Raw genomic sequence first — 18,094 nt, forward strand, 5'->3', positions numbered from 1 at the left:
AGGCAGGGCAGGGCTGCCCCGCCCGAGATTTCGCCTCCAGACTCTCCCCTCCACCTCTTCTGCTACTCGGGCCTTTCTCTTTTGAGAATGAACGAGCTGGGTTCTCCGCGTCCAGGCAAGCTGGGTTTGGGGACGGGCCAAGGAAAATACCCGCTGAGGCCAGCCCAGCGCAGAACATGCCTGGGAACGCTCCCCAGGAGGCGTTTGTCTTTGGGAGCACCCCAGAAGGGCCCCCTCCGAGGCCTGAGGCTCCGAGGGACAGGCCTCGCGGTCCAGTTGGAAGAGACTCTGGGCCCTGGCAGGGCCCTGGGCTGGGGCCTTTCCAGCTGCCACACACAGAGGGGAGGCTCCCAGGCCTGGGAGAGACCAGGCCAGGGCTGTGGTCCAGACTCCGGGCAGGCGGGTGGGGGCGGCGGGGCGGCCTCCCTGCTGGCTCTGCGCTGGGCCCTGCTGGGCAAGGGGCTCGGTCCTGCAGGGACAAAGGACACCCGGGCCTGAGCGGGCTCCAGCCGGGCACTCACACAGCTGTGGCCTAAGGCCCCACCCAGCGCCCTGGCCCACTTTCCGCGCCTCCGCCTGCCGCCCAGGGCCTTCGGGGGACCCGGCGGCTGGGGTGGAGAGGGTCGTCTCTTTACCCGAAGAGAAAGTTCCGGAGACGCCCCGGGGGCTGAGCAGGAGCTGCCTTCTGCAAGGTGCCCGCCGGGAAAGGACAGCCGGGCTACAACGAAAGAGCAGTGTGAACTTTGGGTCTTACATTCGCAAGTCGGGGAGCAGAAACTTGAGTATTAGCCCAAATTGTGTACAGTCGGGTCTCTGCCAAATGGGTTTCAAGGAAACAAGGGGGCGCGGGGTGGGTGGGGGAGGACAGGAGTCGCCATCAACTGGGCACCCAGGGCTCCTGGGCTTGGCCTAGCTGGCCTCCGCTGACCTGGAGACAAGAAACAGAAAAACCCCAGCGTGGGGCCGGCCTGGCAGGGAGGGGACCTGAAGCCACTGCAGCCCCACCTGGGTAGGCCAGCGCCCCTGCCCTGGCAGCCCGCCCGGTGCCGCTGGAGGAAGGTGGCGCCTCCTGTCCAGGCTGGTGCCTTCGGTCCCCTGATCGATCCCTCTCCCTCCGGCCGTGGTTGTCCACTGTGACCCCAGTGGACAGGCCTCCGAGGCGGGGGCATGGGCCTGCAGTGGGTCTCGGCCTCCCTCTGAGTCCTCCCGGGATCTGCTGCTGGCTGAGGTCCATGCAGACTCAGGGAGAAGGCATCTGTGGGCGCACGGCAGGTCAGCTGTTGAGTACTGGAGCCTCTGAGCTCCACCTACTGGAGGCCCCTGCACCCCAGCCGCGCCCCCTGCCTCCTGCCTGTGCCCCAGGCCGGCCGGCCACGAGGGTGGCTGGGCAGCCTCTCTGCAGAGGGCTGGTCTGGCCGGTGCCCTGGGCTAGCCCAGGAGCTGGGCGCTGTGCGGGAGCAGCTCTGGGAGGTCCCAGAAGCGGGAGCAGCAGGAGAGACCAGAAGCAGTGAGGTTCTCCGGGTGACGGCCCAGGCCACACTGCAGGGCTGGCTGCGGCACCAGAGTCAAATCCTAGCTGTCACGCTGCACCCCGAGCGTGGCTGCTGCCTACTGAGCTAGGCACAGCTGTGACAGGCACCCCAGCTGCCCGGACCCCCATTTCACAGGCACCGAGGCTGCCACTGAGAACAAGGGGCGGGGGGGGGGGCGGAGGACCTACCCAGCCCCCGCTGGGTGCCCCCATCTGCGCACGCATAGGACCTGCGCTGAGCCGCCCCCACCACGGCGCAGGATGAGCCCCGGCCAGCAGGGCCAGCGGGGCCAGCGGGGGGCACGGGTGTCCCTGCCCACAGCAGCTGAAGGAGCGGTGCTTCTCCCGGCTGGGGCCGCTGGGTGGAAGGTGGGCGTCAGAGTGAATCTGATTTGAAAGCCCCTCCGTGTGAGAAGGGGGACCCACTCGGTCCCCATCTTTTGAGGGACCTGCTGGCTTGGCCAGACATGCAGACCCCGGAGTAAGAGGGGAGGGCTCGGTGTCCTGGTGTGAGGGGGCAGAGTGCAGGCCGGAGGTGTGTGCACGCGAGTGTGTGCTGGTGTGTCAGCTGTGTGTGTGAGCGTCTGTGAGGTGTGTGTGCCAGGTGCGTGAGTGCTGGCGGGGGTGCAGGCGTGCTGCAGGCAGGTAAGTGTGTGTGCCGGGTGCGCGTGTGCCGGCAGGGTGCAGGCGTGCCCGCGGGCAGGTGTGCTAGGCAGCAGGGCTGCGTGGGCGCAGCTGGGCCGGGAGTGGAGTCTTGCAGCTGGATGCAGAGGGCAGGGCTGTGGCCTCGCCAGGAGCACGGGGAGGTGTAAACAGCAGGAAGGCCAGTATTTTGCCTGGCGCAGGCAGGCCCCCAGTGGGAGTGATGGGATGTCATTAAGGAAACGTGGGCGCCCCGCGGAGGAGACTTCCTGCGGCTGGGCCATGACCCGGAGCAGCCTGGCCCGGAGGTGGGGGAGGGCTGCCGGGCTGAGCTGGGGGGCCCTGCTCTCCGTCAGGCCGGGAGGAGGCCAGGGTCGCCAGGCCTCCCAGCCCTCACCCACTGGACACTCAGGAGCAGGGGCCCCCACCACAGCCAAGCGAGAGAGTGACCCCGGGGCGATCCAGTGTGGGGCTAGTTTCCCCGTCAAGGTCAAATTGATTCCATCACCAGGCCCAGCGTAGCCTCCGGTCACCTTGCTGTGGGTTCTGGAGGCCGGTCAGGCCCCGTGAGCCCCGGAGGCCTGTGCCCGCTACTCGAAGGAGGCGGTGGTTTGGGGTGGGAGCGGCAGGTGGAGGCCGAGGGGCTCACCGTCCTGGCCCGAATCCTTCGCCCCTTCCTAATGCAGACGCCGTCACCGTCCCTTGCGTGACCCAGAAGGACGCCGTGGGGGCCCGTCCAGCTGCAGGTTTCTCAGGGCCACCTTGTCTGTGCACTCAGACTACACACAGGGACACCCCCTTCTTGTCTGTCACATGAAATGCCCCCATCTCTGGCGCCAGGTCACGGGATAAATGTCCCTGCCTCCCTGTTCCTCCGTTGCACATGGCACCACGTGTCTGTCCAGGGAGGCTCCATGGCTCCTCCACCAGGGCAGACCCAGGGGTGCGGGATGCCTTTTGCACCCCAACCTGGACAGGCGGGGCCTGAACCTGGCGGGTGCAGGAAGCAGGGGCAGCTCCAGCAAGGCAGACCCGGGTCCAGCTGCCCGGGGTCAGGGGCTCCTTGCCTCCTTGGGGTGAAAACAAAAATAAAAACCTGTCACTTCCTGAAACAAGGGAGGCAGACCCCAGCCAAGCGAGCCAGGAGTTCCTTCCATCCGCCCCCGTCGGGGCCAGTGTGGAAAACTACTTGCCGGGGAAAACTCCCCAGATCGCTGCTTTTGTATTTGACCTGTTAAGAAGAGAAGGTGCCCCCACAGGTGCCCCAGGGGAGCCTGCCCTGCCGGGACCGGCCGCTGCCCCGAGGGGACGCCCCTCACCCCGGTGCTGCCTCTCTGCAGTGGCCTCCTTTCGTGAGCTCCGCTAATATTTAAGGAAAAAGCACTGCTGCCCGGTGGCCTGTTTCAGGCTGGATTTCCGATTTCCATGACGTCTGTCTGACTTCCAGTTTGTTGGTTTTCTAGCGGACGCTTCTGTCCTTGTCTCTGTGCTGTCAAATTTGGATAACAGCTGCCTCACAGTGGGTGCTGGAGAAAGGACTGCTGGGCCTCCCTGGTGGTGCAGGGGTTAATGACAGCGCTATCGAGCTCTCGCCAGCCGCTGCAGCACGAGTTCCATCCCCGGCCAGGGAGCTACCCACAGGGCGCGGCAGACCTCTCCTGCCTCCCCGCTGCTCCCCTCAGCAGTGGATTTCAGTGGATCTGCCTGTTCTGCTCCCCACTCTGTCTCTGGTGGATCCTCTCACCCCCTGCACCTCTGGTCTGCACCCCAGCTCTTGTGTGCATAAACAAACCTTAAAAAAAAAAAAAGAAAGAAATGGCTACGGTCGCAGAGATTTTACCTTGAGTTTTTAAAAGAAAGAAAGAACAGCAAGGGGCCTGGAGCTGGCCTCTGGTGGGCGGGGGGCTGGGGGGGGTCGCCTGTGTCCCTGGCCTGGCTTCGCCCTCTGTAAATGCACAGTTGGCCTGTTCTCCGGCACAGGCAGCACCTGTCCCTGCATTTGATGCATTTCCCCGGCCAACACGAGATCCCTTTTATTCCTGGCGACCCTGTTAGGTCCTTTTTGCTGCCTCGTTTTACAGAGGAAGACACAGAAACTGAAAATGAAGAAGTTGTCATGATCTCACATTTGTAAATAAACGCCCCTAGGGTGGAAGACCTGATTCTTTGGCCCAAACCAGGGCTTTCCGGACAGCGGTGCCACCCCGGCCGGCCGCCCCGCCCGCCCCGCCGCCCCGCCCGGCCTTCCCACCGGAGTGAAGGGCTGCGCCGGGGGTGCCGGCTACAGCGGCCGAGCCTCGGGCTCCCGCCTGCGGGTGGGGGACAGGGTGCTGGGCTGGGGCAGCTCCCGTCCCCCAGGGCCGTCCCCAGGAGCCGAGCGTCTCCCTGCAAACACGGTTGTCCGCGTGGCAAGAAAGCGGCCCCGGCCCCGGCCCGCGATGCTCACAGGCGGCCGGACCGTCCTCCCGGCCACAGGCACCCTGGGCGGAGAGGCGGCGGCGAGGCCCCGGGGAAGGACATTCTCGGCCCCCGGCCATGGAGCTGCCACCTCCAGCCGCCCCGGAGGCCTCGCCACTTAGTGCCCCGCCCGGCCCTGCAGCCGGGAACCTCCCTCCGTTCTTTGCCAGTTTGTGTTTGGAAAGAGGTTTGTGTTGTTGTTGTTTTTAAACGAAAAACCACACTAACTAAAGATGATGGTTTGCCGGCCCAGAAGGACGCCAGCTTGGAACGCCCACCGAAGTCCCCGGGTTCCGCGTCCAGCCAGCCCACCTCCCTCAGAACGTTTCTCTTGCTTGAATGTCCCTCGTCCTTCCGCGCCTCTTCCCCGGGGCAGCGGCCGCGAGTCCCTCTCCCGTTTGTCCCTCGGCCTCTCCTCCCTGCGCTCTCCGCCCCATGGCCGCCCGCCGGGTCAGGGTCCAGGGTTTGTTCTGCAGCGGGGACTTGCCTTCCTGCGCAGCGGGGCCCCCCGCTTCTTCCCCTCCCGTGAAGGGGCGCTCGCCCTCCTTAGAGCTGAGCGTGCTCACAGCGCGGACAGCCCCCCCTTCGCCCAGCCCCCTGCTGTGGGCAGCTGAGGCTGCTCCACGGGTGCTCCCCGCGGAAGGAGCTGCTGCCTTTTCCTTATGTTGCAAATGAGGAAACAAGACACAGCCTCTTCCCCGGGGCCACCCCAAAGTCAAGGAGCCCCCCAACTCCTACCCCCGCTGGGCATCCAGCCTCAGGCCCCTCGTGCCTACACCAGCTTCATCCAACCCGGAAATGAATGGAGGTCGAATGTGTCAGGCCACACCCGGGACCCTCCCTATTTCCAGAACGTTCCACACGCGTGTCTTCCCAAGCCCTTCTTCAGACCCTGCGTGTGCGTTCGGGGCAGCGTTTTCCACTCCTCCGGAAAGCAGGAGGGACGAGGAATTGCCGGGAGATGCTGGTTCTGAAACTCCCGCGGGCCGCAGAGCCGGGTCTCGCCTCCCGGCAGCCCTGGGCAGCTGCTGGATGTTGCAGGGACTCTTCCTCTGGCGTCCAGAGAGAAGGCACAAGGGCCTACTTTGGGTGTCATGCACAGGCTGAAAAGCAGTCCCTGCACTTGTCACTTGACGTCAGCTCTGGAGAGCCTCGGGCCCGCCGGGCAGAAGGGGAGGTGGTGTCCTAGCTGGGCCCCGTGCGTGGAGGTCACGTCTCACCTGGAATCTTTCACCTTTGGAGACTCGCCCCCCCACCCCACAACCCCCCGATTCACCCACCACTACTCCGCCAGGACCCTGGGGCAGTGGGAACAGCTCGTGTCCAGGACTCGGTCTCTGGAGGGTGGACCTGGGCCTCTGGGCAGGACAGCTGGACCCACCTGAGTCCATCCCCAGCATGCAGGCTCTGGCCTGAGGGGGCTGCGGGGTGGGCGCCTCTCCCACCGCCGGGGGCACGGAGGCAGCCAGCTCTGCTCAGGCGCACTCCAGGGCAGAGGGAGGGACGCAGGGCCCCTGAGGCCAGGCCCGAGGCAGACCCAAGGCCAGCCCGTCTGTCCTATTGATCTCTGTGCTTGCAGCCATCGCTTCACAACTTGGACGGACGCCCAGGGATTTCCAGTTCCAGCCTCCAGTGGCTGAGAGCTGACGGCGCCGCCCCGCCGGCCGCTAGGTGGTGCCCAGTCCCCGCCCGCGCCCCTGCCCTTGGGGGGCCAGCGTGCCAGCGAGGGGAGCTGAGGGGACTTTCAAAAAGAACAAGGAAAAAAGACCAGCCCCTCTGGGAAAAACATGGAGTCAAATAACTCTGGGTCACGGAAACCGGATGCTCCGGGGGTCACGCCGGCCAACAGCACCTTGAGATGTGAACAGACCACAAACATCCTGGCGGGGCAGGCAGGTGAGCAGAGCCTGCGGCCTGGGGAGCCGGCCGCCCCCGCCCCCGAGGCCCAGGCCCACAGAGCAGGCGGAGCAGCGGCCATCAGGCCGTGCAGGACACTGCAGGAAGGACGCGGCTGCCCCCTGCGGCCCCGCCAGCGTGGCCAGAGCGTCTGCAGAGCTTCAGGTCAGGGTGACCTGGGCCCGGCGCCAGCGTGCCAGAACCACCACATTCCCTAGGCCCGCGCCCCCCCGCCCCTGCTGTGTAAACTAAGCTCACGTCCGAGTTCAGTGGAGAGCTCTGCAAGAGTCGGCTCTGTCGGGGGCTGCTCCCGGGTCGAGTCCCCCTTTATCAGACTCCCGTGGAGATTTTACTCCGTGAACGCAGGGCGGGGGACACCTGGGCCGCAGCCTCAGCCAGGAGGCCGCCCACCTGCCCCGCGAAGCCAGGGCAGAGCTGGGCCGGCGTCAGGGGTCGGCTTTTGTTTCCCACCATCCCTGCCCCCCAGGAAGCCCCGCTGAGCCTGCGTCCCCAGGAGGGGCCCCCAAACACACACTCGGGTCCAGGACCGCGGCCGCCCCACGGGAGCCATCCCTTTGTGCCGCCAGGCAGCGCATCTCTGCCCGGCAGAAAGCGGCCCTGTTGGCGCGGCTGGGGCCAGTGCTCTGTGACTCCAGCATCCTCTGTCTGGGAGCCTGCAGGAAGCCGGCGCCCCAGGAGAAACGGGGAGGCCCGGGGAGGCATGGAGCCCCCGCCCAGCGGCCCTCCTGCGCCACCCCTCGGAAGACGGTCTGAGGGACTTTTCCCCCACCCCACCCCCCATGCCTCCAAGGTAAGCTGAACCCAAACAGTTCCCTGTGCTGAAGGGGAACAGGGATCAAGGTTGAGAAAATTTGTGTTTTACATCAGTTGAACCATTTTAACATTTTTTTTCCCTGTGATTTTGATATATTTGCTGTCTTGTTTTAGCCAATTCTCCAGATTTTTTTTTTTCTTTTGGCTTGGATAATGGACTATTTTTAAGTAATGAAACTGTCATACTGGACATTCATGGACAATGCTGCTAATTGTTGCTTCTCTTACACACATTGGAACCCTGAAAAAAGACTGTCTCCTAAGACTACACCCTGAAATCTGTGCCACCATAGATATGGTGGAATAAAAATTAAAAGGGGGGATTGTAACAGGGTGGTCCCCAGGAAAGGGGGAGGTTCCCTGCCCCACCCAAGGGAGGGTGGAGCTGAGCAGGAAGAGGAGAAGCAGAAGAGACTGAGGAAGGAAGCAGGATGGAGCCAGGAGCCCTGGAGGAGGCACATGGAGCCTAGAGACACGTGAAGAAACTGCGCTTGTCTTTTGGTCGTGGACTGGGTGACACAGATGTGGGTGAGACCCATGGGGAGGTGACCATGGCAGCTTTTATCTTGATGTTGATTTTGCTCTTTTCCTTCTGGGCTTGTCTGGTTATTTCTGACCCTTTGCTGTGGGTCCCCACTGGAAGATGCTTTAGACTTGTGGCAGGCTTTGGGGCTTTGCTCTGGGCCAATCCCATTTGGATGGACTTTTACCCACGAGGGGACGGGTAACTCTGGATGCTTCATTTAGAAACTAGACTCTTTGCCTTTCCTGTATTGTTTCCTAGTTTTATTAAAGTTCCTTCCCATTAAAGTCTTATATGTTTTGTGTTGATGCGGCGGATGGCAGAACCCATTTAGAATAGGCAGGTTTGCGGGGCTTGGGCTACCCCGCTCCCTGTCCTATAACAGATTCCCCGGCAGCTCAGGGTCCCATGGGTGCAGCCTGAGCCCCAGCAGATGGGGCCGGGCCAGGCCCGGGGCGCTTGGACTGCGGGGGCAAAGCCAGGCAGACGGCCGAGGGGAGGGCCGCGGGCCGCGCGTCCAGGACGCAGGCGGCGTGGCTGGTGTCTGGCGAGGACGCGCCCTGCCGTGTCCTTGCTGGCGGAGCGCAGGGGAGTTGCCCCCACCGCCTCCTCTCCTGGGCCCCAGCCCCGCCTCGGGGCATCGCCCCCTCCTCTGCCCGCTCAGCTCGGAAAGGCCGGCCGGCAGGTGCAGCCCCTGCGCGCCGGGGGACACAGACCTTCAGCGCAGAGCAGGCCGGTCCTGGGTGTAACCCAGAGGAGCGAGTCTGAAGCCGGGCTGGCGGCTCAGCTTGGTGAGGACAACCCGCTACGTTGCGTGGGGTCCTGAGAGATGCGCAGGCGCTGACGAGGGCGAGGCGCCCGGCTGCCGGGGAAAGGAGCCCCCTGAGCCCGGCAGCGCCTTCCTTTCCTGATCGTTCACAGAGCAGAACGGTTACCCCAGCCCGCCTTCGCCCCTGCCAGAGGCGCTTAACCTGTGACGGCGACGCCTCCCTCCCCGGCCAGCCGCCCCCAAGCCGACTGAGCGCCAAGCACCGACCTCGCAGAGGCCTGGAGCAGCCTCCTGCTGTGCCCAAGCCTGGTTTCCAGACACGCGGGCGGGCGGCAGGGAGCTCCGGCTGCTTCTCCATCCGGGCCAACTGCAGGACAGCAGGACAGTTAAAAGCCTCGAGGCAGATGGGCTTGGTGTGAGCAAAGGCCACGTCAGAGCAGGTGATGTCGCCAGGCAAGGAGGGACACCTGGGGGCAGCAGAGAGCCCGCTGCTGACGGGGGGTGGGTGGGGGGCTGCCTGGGGGCTGGGGCACTCAGCCCGGAATGGGGGAGGCCCGCAGGGGGGTCCCTGAGCCCAGCAGCGAGTCCCTGTTCTGTCTCAGCCAGGCCAGGTGGGCGTCACACACAGCAGACATTTGTCCCTCTCTAGTCTGGGTGGGGTCCAAGATCAAGGGGTCGATGGGTGGGTTTCTCCTGGGGTCGCTCCCATGGCTAGGGGCCAGCCCGCTGTCCCCCACACCCTCACTGGCCTCCCCTCTGGAACCCTGGTGCCTCTGCCTCTGACTTAATCCCAGCGCCATGGGATTAAGATCCACCCTGCAGACCCCGCTCCACCTGGTCACCCCTGGGGAGTACCCCAGCTCCGTGCAGTCACGGTGAGGGCTCCAGCACAGGAGTCACGGAACAGAAACCCCTGCGAGGCCAGAGCTCTCAGCTCACTGCACCCCGTGGACGACCCCGGCCCCCGAGGCTGCCCCCCCAGCTCCCACGTGAGTCGTTGCCTCCCTTGCAAAACCAGAACCATCATTTCCTCTGTCCAGACATTTCCTCTGTCACGGGCCCCGGAGAGACCCTGAGGTTTGCACCCCGAAGGGAGAGTGCTGCTGTGCACCTACTGTGTGCTGGCCACGCGCATGCGCACCTGTAACTTCACCCTTCACACCTGGGCAGACCCCTGCCACCCCCGCCCACTCGTTGGGACCTGCACCTGCCTGGCAGGTTTGACTTGACCCCGCACTGTCGGTGAAGCTGGGCCCCCATCTGCAAGCGCGGAGACAGGCTCACGAGTCGGGAGCCACGCACAGCCTCGTTTCCGGGGCCCTGACTTTGGTCCCTGGGACCAGTGGTGAGAGCCCCACCCCATCGGGAGGTCCTGGCCCCGCTGGCGTCAGAGCCCAGGCCTCCCCCTCTCACTTTTGGACGATGAGGTTTATCGTGCCTTCGCTGCGGGTGGGGCCCTCCCGGCGAGGCCCTGGGGAGCACGGGCGCCAGCTCCCGGCCCCTCTCCGTGGGGCTGATCCTGGAGCTGGCGGGGCTGCTGTCCTCCCACCCGCGTGTCACCTCACCTAGGATGGTGGCCACGTGTGGACCGAAGGCTGCTCCGGCCGCACGTGGACGTGCAGGGCGACGGGCAGCTGGGGTCCAGCGGAGACCAGGCCGCCTGCGTGCGGCGGCGGACACCACCACAGCCCCCCTCCCGGCGGCCGTGCCTGGTCAGCATGGACGCCGTCTCTGGTGTTCCCGCGCGCGGGGAATCCCAGAGCTCCTGGCCGTGTCTAAGCCGCGGAAGGGTGAGTGAGCTCCTTCACGTCATCTGCACTAATTTGAAAGCCCCGGAAGGCAGGTGACACAGCACAGCCCCATGGCTGGGCCACGGTCAGGTGTGGACGGGGCTGGCCCTGCTCGGGCAGGGCCATGGGGGTGGGCCGAGGAGGCCGGTGGAGCCAGGATGTGGGAGCGGTGCAGGGAGGCAGCGGGCTGGGGAAGCGGGGCGGGTGCCCGCGCCAGAGGGAGATGAATCCTCCGCCAAGGATTTGGAAGGGGGGACCCCTGTTGCTCTCAGCCAGGCCTCCTGACGCCAGACTGGTATTTCTGCCACTGCCAGGTGGGAGGCCAAGGCCAGGTCTAGTCCCTGGCCAGTCCTGGGTCAGATCAGAGCTCAGGCCAGTGCTCACGGGGTCACAGCAGAGGAGCGAAGGGTGCCACTGGGTGCCCATGGCAGGGCCCAGACAATGGTGCCCAGGCGCGTGTGGCTTTGGGGTGTTCCTGCTCCACTATCCCCCCAGACATGGAGTGCGGGGGACACGGGGATGAGGAGCGAGGGCTCAGTGCCGGGCAGTGTTCCACTGACCCTCCCTGCAATTCATACCTCCCTGTTCATGCTCCAGAGACCCCACACACGGCCTAGAGGCCCGAGGGCCAGCGCAGGAGCCCCTGGTGGACTCGGGGTTGACGCACTGGAGGTGGTGTCCAGGGACGCCGGGCAGCCTCCCACACGGCCAGCGGCCCAGCAGCATCCTGGGCCCACCACCGGGCGCTGCCAGGGCGGGTTCAAAGGAGGACCCTGACCCAGTCTTTGCGAGGTTCTCCGTGTCATCCTCACACCCCAGCAGGCACCGTTGCTGAGTGTTTAGGATTAAGTGGTGCGGCCTTGGCCTGGTCCTCGGCTGGGCAGGTGGGACAGGGGCCGGCTCTGGAACCCCAGCCACCACTCTTGCCCCAGGCCCCTGTACGGACAGGAGACACTGACAGCAGAAGGCTCAAGAAGCTGGCAGCCACCGCCTGAGCACTCACCGCACCGCTGGGCTGGAGACTGTGGTGGACAGAGTGGTCAGACCACCTGGAGAGCAAGGCCACCATGGCTACGGGATAGCTCCGGGCTGCAGGGGCCCACGTGTGAGCATGTGCGGTGAGTGTATGTGGTAAATGTGCGATGAGTGTGCGAGTGTGTGTGTGGTGAGTGTGGATGTGGTGCTTGTGTGGGAGGGCACGGGTGGCCGGTCCTACAGGCAGTGGCCGAGTCTTTCTCTCACGTGGCCGTTTCTCCACGGGCTCCCTTCCGCACCAGGTAGGAAGCTGCGGCCAAGGTGCCCAGCACCCCACACCGGGCAAGCTTTCAAGGGGCGTTTGGAGGGAGGGCCTGGAGCTTTCTAGAACTCTCGGGGACAGGAACCTACCACCACCCTCTGGCGCGTCACAAGAGACCGCCTGCCCGCCCAGGCCGGCCTCTCCGCCAGCCAGACTCCAGCTACACGCTGACACGGCGTCGCACGCCCGAATATGTCAATGTCTCCCTTCTAGGCTGCTCCTACCAAGGGCGCCGTCACGGCTTTGTGGGTCCGGAGCGCAGGGCGGGCCCCGAGGCCGCGTGGAGTCACGGGACACAGGGAGCTCGGGGCGGGGGGACATCAAAGAACAGACAGTCCAGATTGAATGGTTTTATTTTTTCTTTTACTTTCATCCAAACACACCCCTTTCCGAAAAACATAAAAGCATGCACAGTGAAGGCATTCTTAGAAGAGAAACTAGTAACAAAACCTTAAATCAATAACAACACAAAGGCGTAAATGGCATTACGTGGAAGGCTTCAGATAGGCACAGGCCTCTTCATTTTAGAAAATAATAATTCAGGTCATGTCAACACATGTTAAAAATAAGCTTCTAATTTTCCAAATACTCTGATACAATGTTTAACGCTGTTTTATGGACCCCGGAGCGGGATGGACTCGGGCACGAAGCCTGACCTCCGCACGACGGCGCTGGGCTCCCGCCCCCGAGCGCCCGGACCGTCCCCACGCCCAGGGCCGGGATCCACTTCAGAGCCCACCCTGCTGTTGGAAGTCCCTCGACTCGCTTTTATCTCGATCTAGTTAAAAGCAGCTTCTAACTTTAGGACTGGTTTTTTTTTTTAATTATTGAACTGAGAGAGAATCGCTCTACCCTTCGCCCTGAACGCGAGAGGACTGCAATTTGGCATGAGAACACTTTCGGGAAGTCCTGCCGGCACCCGGCGTGCCCGGGCCCCAGGCGAGGGGCGGCGCGCAGGGGGCCGGGCGCAGCTCCTCGTCACGCTGTCTTCATCTCGCCCATCATGATCACGGGGCGGGGGCGGGGGGGGGCCCTGGCGCTTCTACTGTGCCGCTCAACCCATTCGCGGGCCGCGGCACGGCCGCCGCAGGGCGCTGGCCGGGGAGCCAGTGTGAGTTCTAAGGTTAAAAAGGTCCTTTTCCACGGATGTGTTGCTCCGTGACTTAAAACTGTGATTCTCGGGTTCTGAAACGCAGCTCCGGTCTGGGGGTGCACACTCGAGCGACAGCCCCGCCGCGACGGGGGGACAGGACAGCACAGACGCGCCCGGGCTGGGCTGCCGGGCGCTGCCGGGCTCACCCGTGCAGGACAACGCGCCGGCTGCCGCACGCCGCCTCCCCGCGGGCCTGCCGGGGCCAGCGAGCAGCGCCGCCGCCACATCCAAAGGCGAGACTCGAGGACGGGGGCCGCGACCGCGACAACGGAAAACAACGGGCCTGGGACGAAGCCGCCGGCCCATCCCCCGCCGCGCCGCCTCCTCCAGGACCCGCGGGCGCCGGCCCCACACAGGGGCGCGCTGCTCGCGCGGGTATAAAAACACAGGAAACCTGGCGGTCTCGAGTACGTATGGCACTAGTGTTGTGAAGGACGGGGCGCCGCGGAGCCCTCGCAGGCCGGGACTGACAGCCCCACCGCCGTGAAGCGTCCGGACGGCGGCTTGACCGCATCCCCGGCGGTTACACGTCTTCCTTTTGCACAACAGAGGACAGGGTGCACAGACGGAACAGTACCAATAAATATTAGAAACGCTAGTTATTGTGCAGCTACAAAAGGAAGCCAGCTAATAGCACGACGCGGAAGGTGCCCCGGCCTGCCTGCCGCCGCCCGCCTTCGCGGATTTGGAGGAATTAAGCAAAAAGCAAACAGTGACATGGCTGCAAGGTGCTAAATACTTAGCGATGAGAGTCTGGACCAATCAAGGGTAAAAATCAGAAAAGAACAAATCTGGCGCAACACACGGCAGACGCAGGCTCACAACGCGGCCGTCGAGCTGCAGGGCAGAGGTGCGTCCAGCCCAGCGGCGTCGGGGTCAGCGCCGGGTCGCGGACACGCCACGGGCAGCGCAGACCCCACTCAGCTCTCACCTGGAGCAGCTGCGGGGCCAGAGGTGCCAAACCCTGGGTGTCTGCACAAGACCAACTGCCTGTCGGCTTCCGTCAGAAATTCTGTTTTATCCAAAGGTCAATCAACAAGACTTTATTTACACTTCTTCGTCAGCTCAGGACCCACCGTGATGTCACGCGCAGCTCCGGCCCCAAGCGCAGCGCACACCCGGGCCGGGCCGGAGGCCTGCTAAGGCTTAATACTAACCCACAAGCAGCCGATCAAGGTTCCGAAGACCCAGGTTCTGAGGTACAGTTTCCTCCCGGACTCGGTCATGAGCATGCCAGCAGTCAAGCCACTCAAGATCAGCAACGACGGCACAGTCTTCCTGAGACTTAATTTAGAATTAACACTTTCCCCAGGAAATCTGTTTCTTCTTTCTGGATCCACTGAATCATAGAATTCTATAAGTAACCTGCAGCCAGAATGGGGAAAAGCAGTTTCAGTTCGCGTCATTTCAACAGGTACCGCCTGGAGAGCCAGAGGCCCGCGCGGAACACAGGGGAAGACGGCCAGGGCCAGGGCCGCGGCGCCGGGCTCTGCCCCGGGACAGGAATCCGTGCACCCACGTCCTGCGAACACCACGCGGGCGCGTTCCGGGCGGGGCTCGCACACGTCAGATCTTCCAACTCCGCTCACGGGCAGGCCCCACCCGGCTAACCCCGCGCGGCCTCGCCGCCTCCTCCCCTCTCTTCCCGGCCAGGGGAGAGACCAGGCGTCCCCTGAACACACAGGCGGGCGCCCAGAGGCCCTGCTCACCCCAAGCTGAGAAGCGGGGGCTGGCAGTCACCCGTGGCCCTCGGCTACAAAACCCCGAGGTCGTCCCCGCACAACGTGCTTCACACAGAGTCTCCAACAGGAAACAACAGAACCAGGAGGTCCCTCTAAGGCCCAGAAACCCGACTCCCCAAGGAAAACCACCGCCTCCCAACCGCAACTCCCCAGGGCCAGGGGCTGCCGCGTGAACACGTGCTCAGGCCTCTTTCCAGAAAACCACCCTCACGGCAAAGCAGAGATCTGCCGCGCAGAAACTCTGCCAGGACCAGAGCGCCCTGGCCTGGGGCCGGCTCAGGGAGTCGCCCCACGGATGACGGGGAGCCAGAGGAACACAGAACCCGCGACTCGTTCAGACTTGGTAACGCCTCGTTTCCAACCTCCCGACACAGTTAATGATCTCCACGGGTGTCAGTGGACTCAGGAGGGCGCGAGAGCAGCTCCTCTGCGGGGCGGTCGGGGCGGTCAGGAAAGGAGGGAATGACAGTCTCCAGAGAAGATCAGAAGCAGAACAAGACTTCAGGGGAGATTTTTTAAGTATTTATCATAATAAACGATGCGTTCTGTATGTGATGATCCACTTTTTTCCAAAAAGGGGATCAGAAAGTATAATTGTCTCAAATATCTTTCAGAAAGACTGTACACGCGTCAAAAGAGGTCAACAGGTCCAGCAAAGTAAACAGCAAATAAAGTTCAGAATATTCGATGAAGTTTTCATTCCAGAAACTTCCATTTCAAAATACAGTATCTAAAGGTAAGACCGACTTCTTATCTTTCTAAAAAGAAAACAAAACCCAAAAATTCCTAATTTTTTAGAGACGTGTATGAGGTCAATTTCCTCAGCAGGGAGCTGAGGAGCGGCTCACCTGCCCGTGGCCCCTGGGCTGCCCCCAGAGGCCACCGCCCCTCTGGCTCGCCTCACCCGTGGTGCCCAGACCATCAGCCGCCGCCTCCAGGCAGGTTCCACGGAGGTGACATCAGCAGGGACAAGCTCAAGGTCAGTCCCAGGGACTGTTTAGGCCCAAAACCCTAACGGCAAAAAGACCCCGTGGCTGTGAGGTGCCAGCTGCCCCTTCCTCTGTAACACGCGTGCGTGTGGTTTCACACACACCTTGGGCAGCCCCGCACCCCCACCTGCCCGACCCTGGCCCCCACTGGCCTCGTGCTGTCCAGGAAACACTGTGCTGACGACAGCACCCCCCCGCCCCCCCAAGCAAGCCCCAGCCTGCTTTCTAGAAGGTGGTTCCCGCCTCACGGCAGTGCCAGCATCCACCTTACACTGCCCACCTGAGTGGAGCCGCGTCTCGGGAGCAGGGGCAGCAGCTACTCACTTGTCTTTGATCTCGAAGCGCTCGTGCAGCCACCTCCTCATGAACACGCGCTCCTCCGGGACGTCGCTTCTGTCGATGCGGTCGATGTGGATGTGGATTTTCGGACACTCCTTGCAGAGAAATTCTAACAAGAAAGAAAAACAGTTCAGTTTTTTTCTGGTACTCACACAAAAAGCCAAAAGGTACAGATTCTTCATCTCGCCCCCCCAAAAAAAGTGAAAACAAAGGGGTGAACTGGCAGCGCAGGCTCAGCTGGGGGCGGCCGGGGCTGGCAGGCTCACAGGACGCCAAGTCCCGCTGGTCGCAGGCGGCCAGGCGACGCCCTTGCACACCCGCTGGCTCACGTGCCTGCCCCTGCCAGATGCTGCCTGGCTGGAGCGGCCTTGTCTGCAGCCACAATGCCCACAAGGCCCGGCCGCTGGCTCCGGCCTCTGCGTCCTCTCTGTGCCTGCCACAAATGGACCCAGCCTCTCCTGCTTCACTCAGAGATGCGTGCTCCCTTGCAGCTCCCGATGACCTGCGTGCCTGACCCTTGGTCCCTGAGGCGCAGGCGCTCCGCTGTGCCACCCACGCCCCCGGGCAGCAGCAGGGGCAGAATGCCAAGTCTGCGGAGCAGGGTCTGCACCTCACCAGGTGCCCTCAGGCCTGAGGAGCCCCTGCCCGGCATCCAGCCCGGCGTCCAGCCTGGGGCCTGCGGAGCAGGGTGCGAGGTCACACGCCGCCCTGCCCATCTCTCTCTGGCCGTCGGGTGTGTTGGCTCATGTCTTGCTGAGACGCCCCGCCCTGGAGGCACCCAGGTTGGACTAAAGAAAAAGTCTTCATTTGGCATCAGTGATGCCAAATCTCGTAAACCTTAGAGGAAAACGACACACCTCAATGCTGTCGGCCGTAGCCCTCCCCTCCTGCCCGGGCAGACAGATGCCGGGTTAAGGTCGCCCTGAGCCGGGCAGGTGGGGACTGAGCAATGGAAAAAGCCAGAAAAACACTCGAGCGCGTTGGCCTGGAAAGCACAATCAGCCCCCGTGATGATCGGTGTCCACGCAGCCACCTGGGGGGGGGGCGGGGGGGTGGGGTGGTGTCGGGAATCCCCGCCCTAGACAGCAGGACTCCAGGGCGAACTCACCAGCCATGGATGGTGCCTCTTTCCGCTGGCCTTTCTCGTCCATTGTCCCTTCAAAAGCCACGGTCACGTCATAAATTGCATCTAAATAATTTTTCATCGAATCAAAAGCAATGTGTGTCGCCTTTATCCTCGGCGTGAGCACGTGTCTTAATACTGCGAGGCCTGGAAAGGAAGGCGACGCGGCGGGTCAGAGCAGCTGGGAGAGCAGCGGTTTCCACTCCCAGGCGCCCGACCAGGGCTGACAGGGCCACGCCGCTCACTTCAGGACGCTGGCCCTGAGCGAACACGCTCACACGAGCCTCTGCGTCAACGTCCAGCTCACACACATTTAGAGACCTGACCCTCTCCTGCGAGCCAGCGGCCTCCAGCAACCTCCCATCTGGCCAACTCTGCAAGGGCAAGCACTGCCCTCACTCCCCACGGACACGCGCGGGTCAGCAGCACAGTCCTCTCTGACTCCAGCCTGTGACTGAGCTCGGTTTCTACTCACGAGAGGGCACGCGCGCGTGTTTGCGGGGGTGATGTGTGTGGGGTGTGCATGGGCGGCGTGGCGAGGACAAGGTCACTTCAGTGACCCTGTACTGTGCAATCTCTGACGTCAGGGCAGACACAGTCACGCAGGGTGACGTGATGGCCGACGGGAGACCCGAGTCTTGGTGTACTTTTTGAAACGATGGAGCTGTAAGTGACATGCCATAAAACCCGCCGTTTGGAGGATACGATTCAGCGGGCTTGGGCATCCTCACAGACCCCCACCGTCCTCACCATGCCAGACACGGCACCCCTGCAGACATCACGCCCCCTCCCAAGACACCCCCGGGGCACCTTCTGTGAATTTGCCTCTTTGGCACATTTCACATACATGGAATCACACAGCGCGTGGACTCGGGGGTCTGGAGCCATCACAGCCCCACATCTCTGAGGTGCTTCCACGCTGAGGCGTCTGCTCGTTATTTCCAGTGCGCGGCAGGGCAACGTCTGTTGGCCCACCAGACACCTGATGGTGTTTAGGCTGGCGGGCTCC

The 18,094-nt window shown here is 63.2% G+C and overlaps 1 protein-coding gene across 1 annotated transcript in view; it reads right to left on the minus strand.

Annotated features, from left to right (window-relative positions):
* Window positions 1-13,184: 13,184 nt before the first annotated feature.
* The window catches only part of AGPAT5 (1-acylglycerol-3-phosphate O-acyltransferase 5), a 36,840-nt gene continuing 31,930 nt past the window's right edge, over window positions 13,185-18,094 (minus strand). The window contains exons 6-8 of the mRNA XM_037526699.2: window positions 17,071-17,232; window positions 15,948-16,071; window positions 13,185-14,257 (exon numbers count right to left, since the gene is read on the minus strand). Coding sequence (XP_037382596.1) covers window positions 14,032-14,257; window positions 15,948-16,071; window positions 17,071-17,232 — 512 coding nt within the window. The 3' untranslated portion in view covers window positions 13,185-14,031. The remainder of the gene's footprint in view (window positions 14,258-15,947; window positions 16,072-17,070; window positions 17,233-18,094) is intronic.

This window comes from Talpa occidentalis, unplaced genomic scaffold (genome assembly GCF_014898055.3).
Source record: "Talpa occidentalis isolate TD23 unplaced genomic scaffold, MPIMG_talOcc4v2.1 talOcc4.4, whole genome shotgun sequence".
In the NCBI taxonomy this organism is placed as follows: Eukaryota; Metazoa; Chordata; class Mammalia; order Eulipotyphla; family Talpidae; genus Talpa; species Talpa occidentalis.